Below are 13,619 nucleotides of genomic sequence, written 5' to 3' on the forward strand. Positions count from 1 at the left end.
CACCAGCACCTGGCAGTCCCCTCGAGCGAGAAATACACGTTTTGCAGCCGTTGCTCGTTGGTCCAGCCATTGTGGCGGGCGACGCGTTCGAATTGGTCGATCCAATCTTCGACGTCTTCGTGGAGTTCGCCGTGGAACGGAGCAGCCGTCCGTGGTGCGACGGGCAGGTAGATCACAGCAGAAGCGGCCTGCGTCTGCGACTGGTTGGCCATCGTCGGCTGCCTGGTCCTGGGTGGTAGAAGTCCGTATTCCGGGTGTAGCCCTTGGGTGCGGCGACTTGATCGAGTCTCGATCTGGTCTCCGTTGGGTCCTCGGGAGCTTGGGTTCGGACTTGTACTGCGGGAACTCGGAGGGCTGCGCTGCACGGACATGCGGTACCCCGCACCTCCACCAGAATGTCACGGATGACAAGTGACGAGGCGGCGAATGACCGAGTAAACTGAACGTTTAATGGGGCGAACTTGTGTCCGAAAATAAAAGGAAATAGAAAGATAACAACAGAGCGTCGCGGGCGTCGAAGGCGGCGAAGCAGCGAGATCGAACGCTGAGGCGAAACTGACTCAGCAAGGTGGCGGGTGGCCTCTTATCTATAGTGAGTCACTATCTCGAAGATTCGGCGGAGAAGGTTCGAGCGTAGCGCGCTCGGGGCGAGAATGAACGCGCACTTTCTAGAACAACAGAAGCAGGGATAAACGATAGAAGGTATGTCCGCAGCAAGAATAAACAAGAATCTTCTACAAGTTCGTGACCCTGCGCGCGGCAATATCTTCAACTTTCGCAACAGAAACTACATGAGTGCACATGTGTCTTGATTTGATGTCGCGTGACCTGACGTTCCGGGACCTACAAACCAATTAAGTTTCCCCGTTAAATTTAACGGAAAAATTCACGTCACATGACCTATACATCAATTCAGTTTTCACACTAAATTTAGCGGGAAATTTGATATCATGTGAGCTGACGTCACGGGACCTACAAATCTGTTCAGTTTCCCCGCTAAAATTAGCGGGATAATTGACGTCACGTGATCTCACATCAACCTCTAGAGCTCTAGGCACTAGACGTTGTCCTAGATGTCGTCTTTCAGTTCGTCCTAGGCGTCGTCCTTGAGGTCCTCCTAGACGTAGTTCTTCACGATGGACTCTAGGACGTCGTTTTCAAAGTCGTTTTACACGCCATTCCTGACGTCGTCCATGGCCTCGTAACAAAAAAAAGGAGGTCAACATGACGAATGCTATTGCATTTAATTGGCAGCCAACAATAGTAGTTTCTGGAGCCGACTTTATTAATCCTGTCTGCTCGCTTCGGCCTCCTGTCACGCAGGGAGTCGTATATGTTTCCTGGGTGGAAGATGAAAATCCGGTCGTTTGGGGGAATTATACTTGCTGCTTGCTGCAGAAGAAGTTACTGCAGATGACCTTGCTGCAGATGACCAGGGACGGCTTACTAGAAACTGAAACAAAAGCCCGCCAAGCCGGGGCGTTCCAGCGCTTTTAGGCAGTTAAGATGCCACACCGCTCGTGTCCTAGGGTTGGCAGTGTTTTTGTTTTCATGCTGTTCTTTGCCGCGTGCACAAATTTTACCTTTTTGATATTGGTGTGACCCCGAACTCGTCCTACTTTGCGGAGCTCTGGAGACGCTGTAGAACAACTGGGCCACCGAGCGTTTGAAAGGGCCACTTTAGAGCTTCGCGCGCCAAGAATTTCGAAGGCCATGGTGCCACACGGGAAAAATTCGTGTCACTCGGAAACGTGGGAAATAACGATGGGTAAAGAAAGCACTATTAGACACGTAAAATGTTAAAATAAACGCATAAATATCTCAACAATACTTTGTTTTTTTAATAACAATTGGATGATTCTGATCGGTCATCTAAGGCTCTAGGGCTAGGCCATGATGAAAAGGCATATTCAGCCTTGGCGTTCCGCTTCGTTCTACGGAGGTCTACGAGGAGGCCCTGGCGCTGCCTTATTATTTCATTGTTATTGTGTTGTCTCGTACAGCTACATGCTGAAACTGAAGTAGGCTCTATATGGCCGCGTGCATGATCGAGAAGATACGCTCCTCCGTACATCAAGAAGATTCCCTTACGCTCTTACCTCGAGCGTAAACAATAAGGAGGCCAGAATGACCTCGCCTAGTCAGCCTCGCCCTATCTCTTTCCCAAACATTCTAGGTAGAATATTCGGGATGAGAAGCATAGTAGATAAAGAGCCGCGCGCCATATTCCCGATTCATTCACTGATTCTCTCTCGCGATAGGCAGCTGTTACGGCGACGTTCCGTCGCTTGCTGCTGCCGCCGTCGACGCTCGGTGCTGCATTCTCGACGTCTGTTATTTTTTTCGTTTCTGGCACAAGTTCAACCCATTAAATCTTTAGTTCATTCCGTTTTCGCTTGCATCTTCGTCTGTCATTCGTGACATTTCTGGTGGAGGTGCTGTGTACCGCAGCCCATCAAACGTACCCCTCCGTGGTCTCGCAGCGCCAGCCCAGTCTCCGGCTCAAGAAGACCGTCAGTGGAAACCACCGCGACCCGAGAAAGCCGCCGTGTTCAAGGTTTGCGCCCAGAATTTGGGCTACTGCCGGAGAAGACCCACCAGTCGACGAAGCCGACGATGAGCAGCCAGTCGTCGCAGATCTCTCCCTCCGCCCCCGTTGTGTACCTGCCCGTCGCTCCTCGTACACCGACGCCCTTCCACGGCGATATTTACGAATACGTCGAGGACTGGATCCAACACTACGAGCGCGTTGCACGCTACGACGGATGGACAGCTGAACAGTGCCAGAAAAACCTCTAATTTTCCTTAGAGGGAACTGCGAAGCACTGGGTTTAGAATCATGAGGCTTCTCTTACGTCATGGGACCACCTGAAAGAATAACTTCGACGGACGTTCGCCAGCCAGCACCGACGGGAGAGAGCCGAGGATCATCTTTTAACGAGGACACACCCTACTGAAAAAAACCATTTGAAATTCAAACGGGTGGCAAACTGGTCGCCCGTTTGAAATCAAACCTGTCGATCCGTTTGGATCAAACGTGATTATGGGATACGGGTACCCGTTTGGAAACGGTACCCGTTCGAAACGGTACCCGTTTGATACAGGTGCCCGTTTGATACGGGTGCCGTATGGTACGAGTACCCGTTCGACATGGCACGTGACCACACGTTTGAACGTGCCCTTCGAAATGGCAAATTATGCGCTAGCCCTAAATGGGTATCGTCTGGGAGGTTGGTTATCTTAAACATATTCAAGACGTCCCGAAACTCATAAACGTATTTATAACATGGAGAAAACACGTAGAACAACTGCACTCGCGGAGGTGCTTGTAAGTGGACAGGAAAACCGACACAAAAGATTGTTTTCAATTCTCCTCGAAGTTTATTACCTCTTCTGTAGACAAGTACAAACGTGCAAGCGATCTGTGAACACTATACAAGTAGACTTTCGGGGAAATTATTCTCCTGGCTGCCGCGCGAATAGGCGCTGCATAATTCTTTAGATAATTAAGAAGAGTACACGTAGAAGAACGGTCAATCGTTGCCAACACGTAGGTTGCAGTGCACTTACCATAACAATAGCGGACTTGAAAGAGGTAATCCGTGATATTTGTCGACACGGTCAAAGCAGGACAACCACACAAACACAAACGAGAGGGAACGGCTCCTTGGAAGTTTCAACACGATGCGGCGCACAAGCTGTCATTTGCCGAACCCAACCAAACCGCGAGAATTTGCGACTTCTTTGAAGAATCGCTCGTTGCCGACATACACGTGGGTCTTTTCGAACACCGATAGCTTTGGTGCACATCCAATACGTTGTCGAGAGACATCCCAATAAGACCGCAGGGTTAGGCGACAGATTGAAGCAGGTAGAACGAGCGAACTTCGAGCAGCAACTGACAACAAGCAGACAAAGAAAAAAGCGGCTGCAAGGCGCGCCCTTCCGGATCTCTATGCTTATCAGCGTGTAGCTCGCGCGCTGCTGTGGGTCACGTGACAGGGGTGACAAGAGAGGAGGGAGGGGGCGAGGTCAAGGCGCTGGGACCACCGGGACAGCCCCTCTCCCTCTCCCCAGGCATTCCAGGGAGATGCGTTTTTGTAGTCCCGAAGAACAAACGCGCGCGCGCGCGCGCGCTCGAACTTTGGAAATGGCGGCGGGACTGCCAGAAGCTCGAATTGCGCCCGAGCGAAGAAAGAACTCAGCGCAAGCTTGTAGTTTGAGGGCTGCAACGGCGGGCGTGCTCTCGCAATGCTCGATGTTCTTGCAGCCGCGTGTACGCGTGCTACCTTCGCTGCGTCTTGAATTAAAGTGAAACGGAGTCTAGACATACATTCTTTCACGCGGTCGCGTCTTCTGCGAGAGAGATTCGAGCTGAATAAGTAAATTGAGGCAACAAAGATGGACAAAGTATTGAAGGTCTGTCAAAAATATCGGCTCACCAACGTCGCGCGTTTACGTAACACAAAAAAAAAAGGTGTTAGTTTTAGTTGCAGTATAATCGAAAATCAGCGCAATTGAGATATATAATTACTTGCATTACGCGGACGATCTGAAATCGATGAACCGGCGCTCCCAGCTTTCCGGAAAACATTGGCTGCCACGGCTGAAACGCTAGGCGTGCCCACGCCGCCGATCTGTACGTTCAATATCAAACGGGCTCCGGAGAGCCGTTTGATTAAACCGGTGCAGTTTCCAACATGGTCGCCGGTTTGAGTAAACGCGCGACAACTTTGCCCAAACGAGTCGCCCATTTGCCCAGACGAGCGACCCGTTTGCCAAATAGGTGACCGTTATGGCTCATACGGGGGACCCCTTTGAGCCATACGGGCGACCCCTTTGACAAACTGGTGACCAGTATGGTTAAACGGTTACCGGTATGGACCCGTTTATTTTCATATGGGCGCCAAATGGTTTTTTTCAGTAGGGAGGGCCCCAATGAAGCCGTCACGAGCTACGTTGAAAACGTCCTACGTCTGAGCACACGCGCTGCCCCTCACGTGACGGAAGAAAAGAAGCTGAAGGTTCTCATGCGCGGCGTAAAGGAGAACATATTTGGAGGCCTTGTACGCTAGCCACCGTCAACTGTTGAACAATCCTTTACTGATGCCACAAATATCTACACGTGCTGTCCAGGCACAGCCTCCAACTACCAGCGACTACCAGGCGTCGTTGCATTCTCGTCGCCATTAGAGTGCCTTCATACACACGCGCGCTTTTGCTTGAGTGGTGACATCTCAGCCACTTTTCCGCCCAATCGTTTTTTTGTGCATTTTGAAGTGCGCGCAATCTGATGTCACTCAGCTCGAGCGCTTAGCTTTGGCTAATGCATAGACGCCATTTTGCCGCCCAAGTCACGCACCGAGTGCGCGAGAGCGCCACGCGCAGGGTCATTCAGGGCAACAATGAATGTCTTCACCCTGAGACAGACAGACATGCAGGCACCCTAGTCGCCATGCTGCTACCTAGCTGGGCTTTACTACATCGGACGTACGCGAGATAATCCGGGACGTCGTACGAGAGGAGCTCCGAAAGCTGCTCCCCGCTGCTGAGCACCCGGCATCGATGTCAGTCGCCGAGATCGTACGCGACGAAGTGCAGGGGAACAGCGTGGGTTCCCGTCGACGTGCCAGCCCCCGAGGAACCGACGCTGTTCTAAGCCGCAGTAACCCTCCGATGACCTCCACCTGCTCGCTCGTATGTGGCGCCTCCACGCCATGAGCATCCAGCACCGCAGTACTCCCGACGTTGCGAAGAACGGGTCCAGTACGTCCGCTCGGAACGATTAGCACCCAGGAGGATCGATGTGTGGAGGACGGCCGACGGACGCCCGTTGTGCTACCACTGCGGGGAGGCGGACCACATTTATCGCTGACACCCGTACCGACAACTTGGCCTGCGCGCGTTCGACCCGAACGACCCGCGCCCACGGTGGGTTGAATGCCTACGAGACATCGACGAGTATTTTCGCCGTCCACCGTCTCGTACGCCCGCTTCATCGCGAGGAGCTCGCTCGCCTTCACTCCGATGTCCTACATCACATGTCCATGGGTCCCGCCGAGAACGCCTGTCTCCCATATCCCGCCGGGAAAACTAAGCAGGGAAACCTTTGAAGGTAAAGCTGCCGTACACCGACGACGTAAACAGCCTCCAAGAACGCCGGAGACCTCCCACTCGACCGACGCCATGCATCGGAGCGACGATTCCGCAACGGTATCCAAAACCTCAACGTTGTTATCGACGGCCACGACGCGTCGGCACTCGTATACACGGGTGCGGACAACTTAAACCTTCCACATATCGACTAGCTGATGGGCGAAGATGGAACACAGCGAAGCTCACAAAGACAAAACGCAGCTGCCACCGATACAAGTTCCTGACCAAGACTGGGATGATGATGATGAAGGCGGTATACATATACCTACTACGGTTCCTGCGGTTCCTGCACCTGCACATATCTCTGAAACTACTTCAGCGCCTCCAGTGCAGGTGCAGCGTCATGGTCTCTTGGTGAGACCCGGTTCCTCTGCTGCACGTACGGTAGGTGAACCTCGCCACGCAGCGCTGGGTTCTCCCAAAGAGCCGGCTTCTCCTGCTGCGCTCGAGTATCCTGCAACAGATGCCACTGGTCTTAACCATGGTCCCTCGGTGGACTTGGGGCACTCTGAGGAGTCCTGCCACCCTGCCGCGGTCGTGTCTCCTGTTCCTCATGATCCGTGTCTCGCTGTAGACCCCGAGCATTCCATGCAGCCTGGCCACGCTACTGTGCCAAGGTCTCCGATTCCTGAATCTACTCCCAGGCCTGTTCTGGTGCCTGTGCCTGGTCCTTCGTCCGAGCCTGAACAGCCTGCTCATGGTCAGGCTGTTGTTCCTGTTCAACGGCCCGTCTTCGACCTGGCAGCTTTCCCAGACCCCCATGCCGAGCTTATCATTTACCCATTGCCGAGGACGAGTGGTCCTTTGGAGTCTCGCTCCACTACACCGTCATCCATGCCTCCACTGTAAGAGTCTATGGCAAAAGTCACCACTGAATTTCACACACCACGCACAGTTTCCGAGCCACCCACAGAACCTCATCCATACGAGGTCGACCAACGCGTCAGAAAAGACTTCCCAGCAAGTTTAAAGACTTTGGTATCTCTATTGATGATGGTGGCAATGACTCAGACACTGAACTTAGTGACCATGAATTATCTAATATAGATTATGGATTTTTTAGATGATTTAGGAATGGGTTTTCAGGAGATTGAATTTACTACTGGAAACAAGGTGTAGTAATCTCCTCTACACGGCGGTACGAAAGGAGAGGACGCTAACAGCACTCACATGATGTGGCCGGGTAGGAAGCCGCGGCCCCGCGCGTTCGGGGCTTACGAAGAATGAGACAAAGACATGTTGCCTGCTGGGTGTCCCGTAGTTCTCTGACGTCGCTGACGGACGGCGGCTCTTTTATTAACATATGTCACGTGACATCATAGATGCATAAACACACATAACAACAAGATAAGACAACCCGATAAACTCACCATCAAAGCATACTAAACAGAACACACGTTGCGCCATCTGGTGGCAAAATCACTTATCACAGATCACTACACACTGCCCTCCTTAAAATTTTTTAAAAGAAACGGAGGGAAACAAAGCACAAAACACAATTCGAATTTCACCACAATAAAGACAACGCTCTCCCCTTGTCTGTTAAAAAAATTGTAACATATGGAACCGGGTATCGGCTCACAGCGGCGTTCCTGGCAATGAGACGGCAGATCGTCTGGTCGACGCTGAGCAGTACCGTAGCTCTTTTCATCCATGTCACCACAGTATGACAAAAACCATAGACAGTTTCTACATGAGATACAAACACAGTCTCCGATTCCCTATAGCCTACCTCGAGTTGCTACAGATCTGGACTGAAGTTTGTTTGCCTTTGTTTTCCTGTTTTGATGTCCATGACACAGGTGTAGTGTATGTTAGTAATTGTTAGTGGTTAGGTGTTGTCAAGAGTTGGTGTTTGTCATGGACGTCTTTTTACCTTGGCCAAGGATACCTAAAGCATTTTCATTATTACATGCTATGACATAGTGTTATGTAAGGATGCAAAACAAAGACTCATTGAAGACATTTGGAGGAATATAAGAAACACATGGAAAGACATCTCCAAAAACAAGCTCTTGGACCTGAAGACTACACTCCACACGGGAACTCCAAACAGTCTCCAAAACAACAACTATGCGTTAAACAATGTCGATAAATGAATTCTGTTCACTTTCCATATTTGAGTCATCTGAAGAAATGAAAGACATGACATAGTCTTTCAACTTTGCTGGGAGACGTTTCTTTCGTTGTGGTCGTAGGGGAGTACTAGTAGCCAATGGGGTTGCCAAAGTCACTGACGGCTGGGATACGAAAAAAAAAAATCACGGCTTGAAGGGTCGCACTGCACAACCACTGGGTCACAGGGTACGTCCACCTGCTGGGGAGCCCCACTTGGTTCGCCAGGACTTGGTTCCTCTGGGGAAGCAGGCTGCACGGAATCTCCGAGCGCAGCCGGAGGCTCGGTGTCGGGCCACCAGGAACATCCAGGTTGCCCAGGCGTCGGCCCAGACTCGCCAGCCAGTGGGGATTGACGAGGCCCAGGGTCAAAAGCACCGGGGACGAGCAGTGGCCCCGGATCAGGAACTGTATGACTTTCAGGTATACTGTGTGGAATACTATCATTTTGATCTATATATGGTGCGAGGACATTTGGAAGTGGAAGTGAAGGAATACTATTGGAGAGTTCACGAAAATCTTCCTCGTCCGAGTAGATGTCGGAATCTCCCTCACGAGGCCGTGCAGACGCCTTCGTCAATTTACTGGCATTCCAGGTCCTTCCATCATCGAGCCTGTACGTGGCTGATCCCAGCTGGGCTTCAACCCTTTTCGACTGTGTATACCTTGATTGAAGTTTGCCACGATGTGTGGGCTTGAACACGCGCACGGCTTGACCGGCGGAGAACTGTGGCCGTTTGGCAGCCTTCCGGTGATCCCAATATGACTTCATGTTTTGTTGATAACTTTGAACCCTCTCGGGAAGAAGAGCACGTTGTTGTAAAACGAAATCAGGAAGCTGCCTTGTAGGCATCCCTTGGAGGTTTAGTTTAGACCGGTGGATCCGGCCATGCAATAAAAGTGAAGGGGCAAACCCCGTCGCAGGATGTACCGTACGGCGGTACGCTTCGAGATGGTCTCGAACAGCGTCTATAAGAGGACGGCCTTGAACTCTAGCTGCCTGAAGGCACGTCTTGAGAACACGGTTAAATCTCTCCACCTGACCGTTACATTGTGGATGATACAAGGACGTTTTCAAATGTTTTATGCCATTTTCACGAAGGAAGTCTTGAAATTCTTTGGACATAAACTGTACCCCGTTGTCTGTAACAAGCTCACAGGGAAGTCCTTCATGAGCAAACACATTTCTCAAAAAGGAAATGACAGTTGAAGACGTTACTGCTGCGGCAGACTGCACCTCAGGCCACTTCGAATGATAATCTATCAAGACAATGAAAAACCGTTGACTCTGTGGCGCCCTGTCGATAGGGCCTACGATATCGACAGCAAGTTTTTCCCAAGGCTGGTCGGGGAACTTTATGGGCTGCAACGGAGCGGGTGCGGCCTTTACAGGTTTATCAGTCGAATGACACACCGTACAATTTTCCACTTTTGTTTTGATCTCCTGGTTAGTGAACGTGAACGTGAACGTGAACACCAATAGTGTTCACGTATGAGGCTTGTTGTTCGTGATATTCCTTGGTGTGTCTCGTGTGCAAGATGGATGATGTTGTCACGGAGTGTTGATGGCGGCACGAGCCTTTCTCCACGATACAAGATACCTTCATACAGTGAAAGTTGCTCACGCACTTGAAAGAACGGTCGCAAGTCGGTGTGGATGTCATTACCCTCCGGCCAGGACGTGGTAGTGTACCGGATTACAGATGGAAGGATAGCGTCATTAGCCGTAGCCTGTTGAAATGCGAGTTTGGACATGGGGACTGTGATAAGAGAAACGACCTCCTCGGTAAATTCCATACCATTCTCCGTGTCGTTAACGGGTAGCCGTGAAAAAGCATCGGCAACCAGGTTCGCATATCCCTTCTGATATTCAATAGTGAAATTATAATTAAGCAGTCTGGCTGTCCACCGGGTGATCCTCAAAGGGCGGATCCCAGACCCCTTGCTAGAAAGCAGGGCGACTAGAGCTTGGTGGTCTGTTCGTATCACAAAGGACCGACTCCACAGATACACATGCCACCTCTCACAGGCCCACAAACAGGCCAGCGCCTCCTTTTCACCTGTTGAATACCTCCGCTCGGCATCAGTCAACGAGCGCGAAGCGAAAGCGACAGGACGCAGTTGACTTCCGTACTGTTGTTGTAACACGGCCCCAAGACCATAGTTAGATGCATCCGTAGCCAAAATGATAGGAAGTGTTGGATCAAACATCGACAAAATCGGAGCACTTTTTATGGAAGCCTTTACATTTTGGAAACTGGCCTCGGCTTCCGGGGACCCGTGAAAGCGAACTCCTTTACGGAGAAGACGACGCATGGGCTCTACGACAGTTGAGCAATGAGGGATAAATTTACTGTAATATTCAACAAGTCCCAGAAATGCTTTCAGCTTTGCTGGTTCGGTAGGGGTTTCAAAATTCAGGACTGCATCTACCTTAGCGGAAAGGGGTGCTAGTCCTTCCGCGGAAAGATGGTGTCCCAGAAACGAAAGTTCTGTAACTCGAAAAACACCTTTACGATTTAGCTTCATCCCGACTCGGGAGATACAAGAGAGGACCTGACGCAGATTCTCGTCGTGTTCTGCCTGCGTAGCACCGTAGACTATTATATCATCAAGGTAAAACTGGACTCCTTTGCAATCCTTCAGGATTTTTGACATGATGTTTTGAAACGCTGCAGGTGCCGAAGCCAACCCGAAACAAACGCGCTTGAATCTGAACAGTCCCTCATGCGTGATAAAAGCAGTGAGATCACGACTCACCGGGTCGAGACGAACTTGGTGGTAAGCGGACGCCAGGTCCAGCTTGGAGAAGCAACTGGCACCACGCAAGGAACCCAGTAGTTCATCGATGTGGGGTAGCGGGAAAGAATCGATGACTACCGCTTGATTTGGCGCACGGAGGTCAACACACATCCGGATACGTCCGTCAGTCCGCCGAACGACGACGATAGGTGAAACCCACTCGGAGGCATCCACTCTCTCGATCACACCTTCTCTCTCTAGTCTGAAAATCTCTTCCGAGACAGCATCCCTCAGGGTCATCGGAAGACGGCGCAGCTTGGACTGTACCGGTGGCACGTTGCAACGCTGCTTGATAGTATGGGTGGAATTCTTGACCAAACCCAAACCTGGACTAAAGAGATGTTCAAATTCTTCGAAGCCTTTGGGCAACTTGGACTGATCTGGAAGAAAAGGACTTGAAACTTGAGATGCATTTGTATTTTCATGGTGTAGCAGTTGTGCTGTGATTTCATGGCTTGTATTCTCAGGACTTGTGTTTTCAGGAAGATGTGGTTGATGGAGCCCATGGCTCTCAGGATGGCGTCGCGGAATCGCGGCTGTCGACGAATCGTGGTCAAAGTCCGCGGGAACTTTCGGAGTGGTCTCTTCCGAGACCGATGACGATGTAGACACGTTGGCACCCGAAGGTACAAAAGAAGATGACCGGGACCTTGCATCTCTGGATCCGGCCGGTTGGCGGTTTTGGCAGGACGTGATGGTGAACGGCCGTCGCTGCAGGGGGACCGCCGACTTCACATACTGCCGTGGAACTCCTCCTCCCTGAGCTGCATCAACATGCGAACAAACATAATCATTTTCATCTCCTGATAATCTCATGCGCAACGCTCGGACGGCGTCGACGCCAAGTAGCGATCGTCCAGTCCGGGTGACAAAAAACTCCAACGGTGCATAACGATCCTTAAAAACAACTTGAGCGGTGAAGCATCCAAGCACAGGGATAGTGTCTTGCATGTAGTGAACAAGAGTTTTCGAGGGCGGACATAGTCGAATGTCGGAACTCCGTTGTACTTCATTAAACTTTCGTTCATTCAGAATGGACACAAAAGAGCCAGTGTCGACAAGGAGACGAAGAGGGGTTGTATTTACCTTGATGTCGGCCATGAAGGCATCCCGACGATAAACACCTCTTGCTGCTTGCTCGGCCGACTCAACGGGGACGCTCGGCAGCATCTCCGGCACCAGGGATGGCCCAACAATGTTCACAGGATCGTTACCTCCTGACGGCACATTCCGTGAAAACGGTCGGGCGGCGAAGTAACGGCCGGAGCCCTGGCCACGGCTCGGGAATGACGTTCGCCGCGGGTCACTGACGAAGGCCACCGACGGTGGGCGGCGACTCCGACAAACCACCGCAAAGTGGCCCGTCTTTCCACACAAAAAACATGCCACACCAGACGCTGGACACTCGTTGCGGTTGTGGCCGCGTCGACCACAGAAGTTGCAGGGAACACCGACTCCTTCATCTCCGTGCCTTGAAGGAGGAGGGTAGCGCAGACGCTGGGGTGGGTGGTGTTGTAAAGTCCGGGGCACGTGACTGGAAGTGACGCCGGACCGGCCATCTTGCCACCAACTTCGGGAAGGAGCCGGCCATGGACCTCCATCTTGGACGTCCGGCGTTCCAATGGGCACGTGCGCAAAGACGCGCTCAACGGCTGCCGGCGCCGCACCGCTAGCACTGGGAGCTCGCAGGTGGAAGCTTTCTGTGGTGCGCGCAAGTTGCTCGTACTGCAGCGCGAGCTGAACGACACGGGTTAAAGTGGGTACCCCCGTCCCCACACACTCTCGAAGGATGCGGTCTTGGACCCGCTTAGAGTCCAACCCCTCCAAAAAGACCTCAGCAAGCCTCTCTTCCAAAGCGTCTCCATAAGAACAAAAAGACCCTTGGCGTCGCAGAGCGGTCAAGTACTCCGAGACGGTTTCTCCCGGGCGTTGGACGCGAGCGCGAAGCTTTTGGCGTTCCAGCGCGATACACCCAGAAAACTCAAAGTGCTTCTCGATAGCACTCAAAAAGACTTCAAAAACATCGCCTTCCTCGGAAGCGGGAGTCTCATCGAGCTGAAAAGCGTCAACAATTCTCTGGCCCTCAGCCCCAAGCATGGAAAACAAGATCGCCTTTTTTCGACTAGGCGCAACACTGTCCAAGCCGGACGCCTCAAGGAACATCAAGAAAGCACGTTTCCACGCTGGCCATGCACGTTCGGGCTTGCCCGGAACTGGCAAGAAGTCGGGCGGTGATGGAACCGGCGCGAGCGCTGACGTGCCGGCAGCTACAGGAGGCTGCGTTCCATTATCCATTATATATATGTTGTAGAAGGTTGTAGGAAACGATGCAAAAACAGTGCAAACTCACATCTTACGTTGTCACGAGACGCATGCTGAAGGGAAGCAGCTGTCAGGGCCCATTCTGACTAGCCATGGAACGTGTTCCAAGTAAAACGAAATGGATCGAAGAAGAAAAAAAAAAATCGCGTCGGCTCTCACGGCCAGTGCACCGAGACGCGGAGAGAACTACGGTTAACCACCTCGTCGCCAAAATTTGTAGTAAT

General features: G+C 51.7%; 1 protein-coding gene across 1 annotated transcript; it reads right to left on the reverse strand.

Moving 5' to 3' along the window:
• Positions 1–12,532: 12,532 nt before the first annotated feature.
• Positions 12,533–13,299, reverse strand: LOC115330668 (the record flags this gene model as incomplete). Its single annotated transcript, XM_042292897.1, has 2 exons — positions 12,533–12,544; positions 12,658–13,299. Coding segments are annotated over 2 exons (654 nt in total), but the record flags the coding sequence as incomplete, so codon positions are not given.
• Between the last annotated feature and the right edge of the window lie 320 nt (positions 13,300–13,619).

The sequence above is a fragment of the Ixodes scapularis genome, unplaced genomic scaffold (assembly GCF_016920785.2).
Source record: "Ixodes scapularis isolate PalLabHiFi unplaced genomic scaffold, ASM1692078v2 PGA_scaffold3__209_contigs__length_174095766, whole genome shotgun sequence".
NCBI classification, from domain to species: domain Eukaryota; kingdom Metazoa; phylum Arthropoda; class Arachnida; order Ixodida; family Ixodidae; genus Ixodes; species Ixodes scapularis.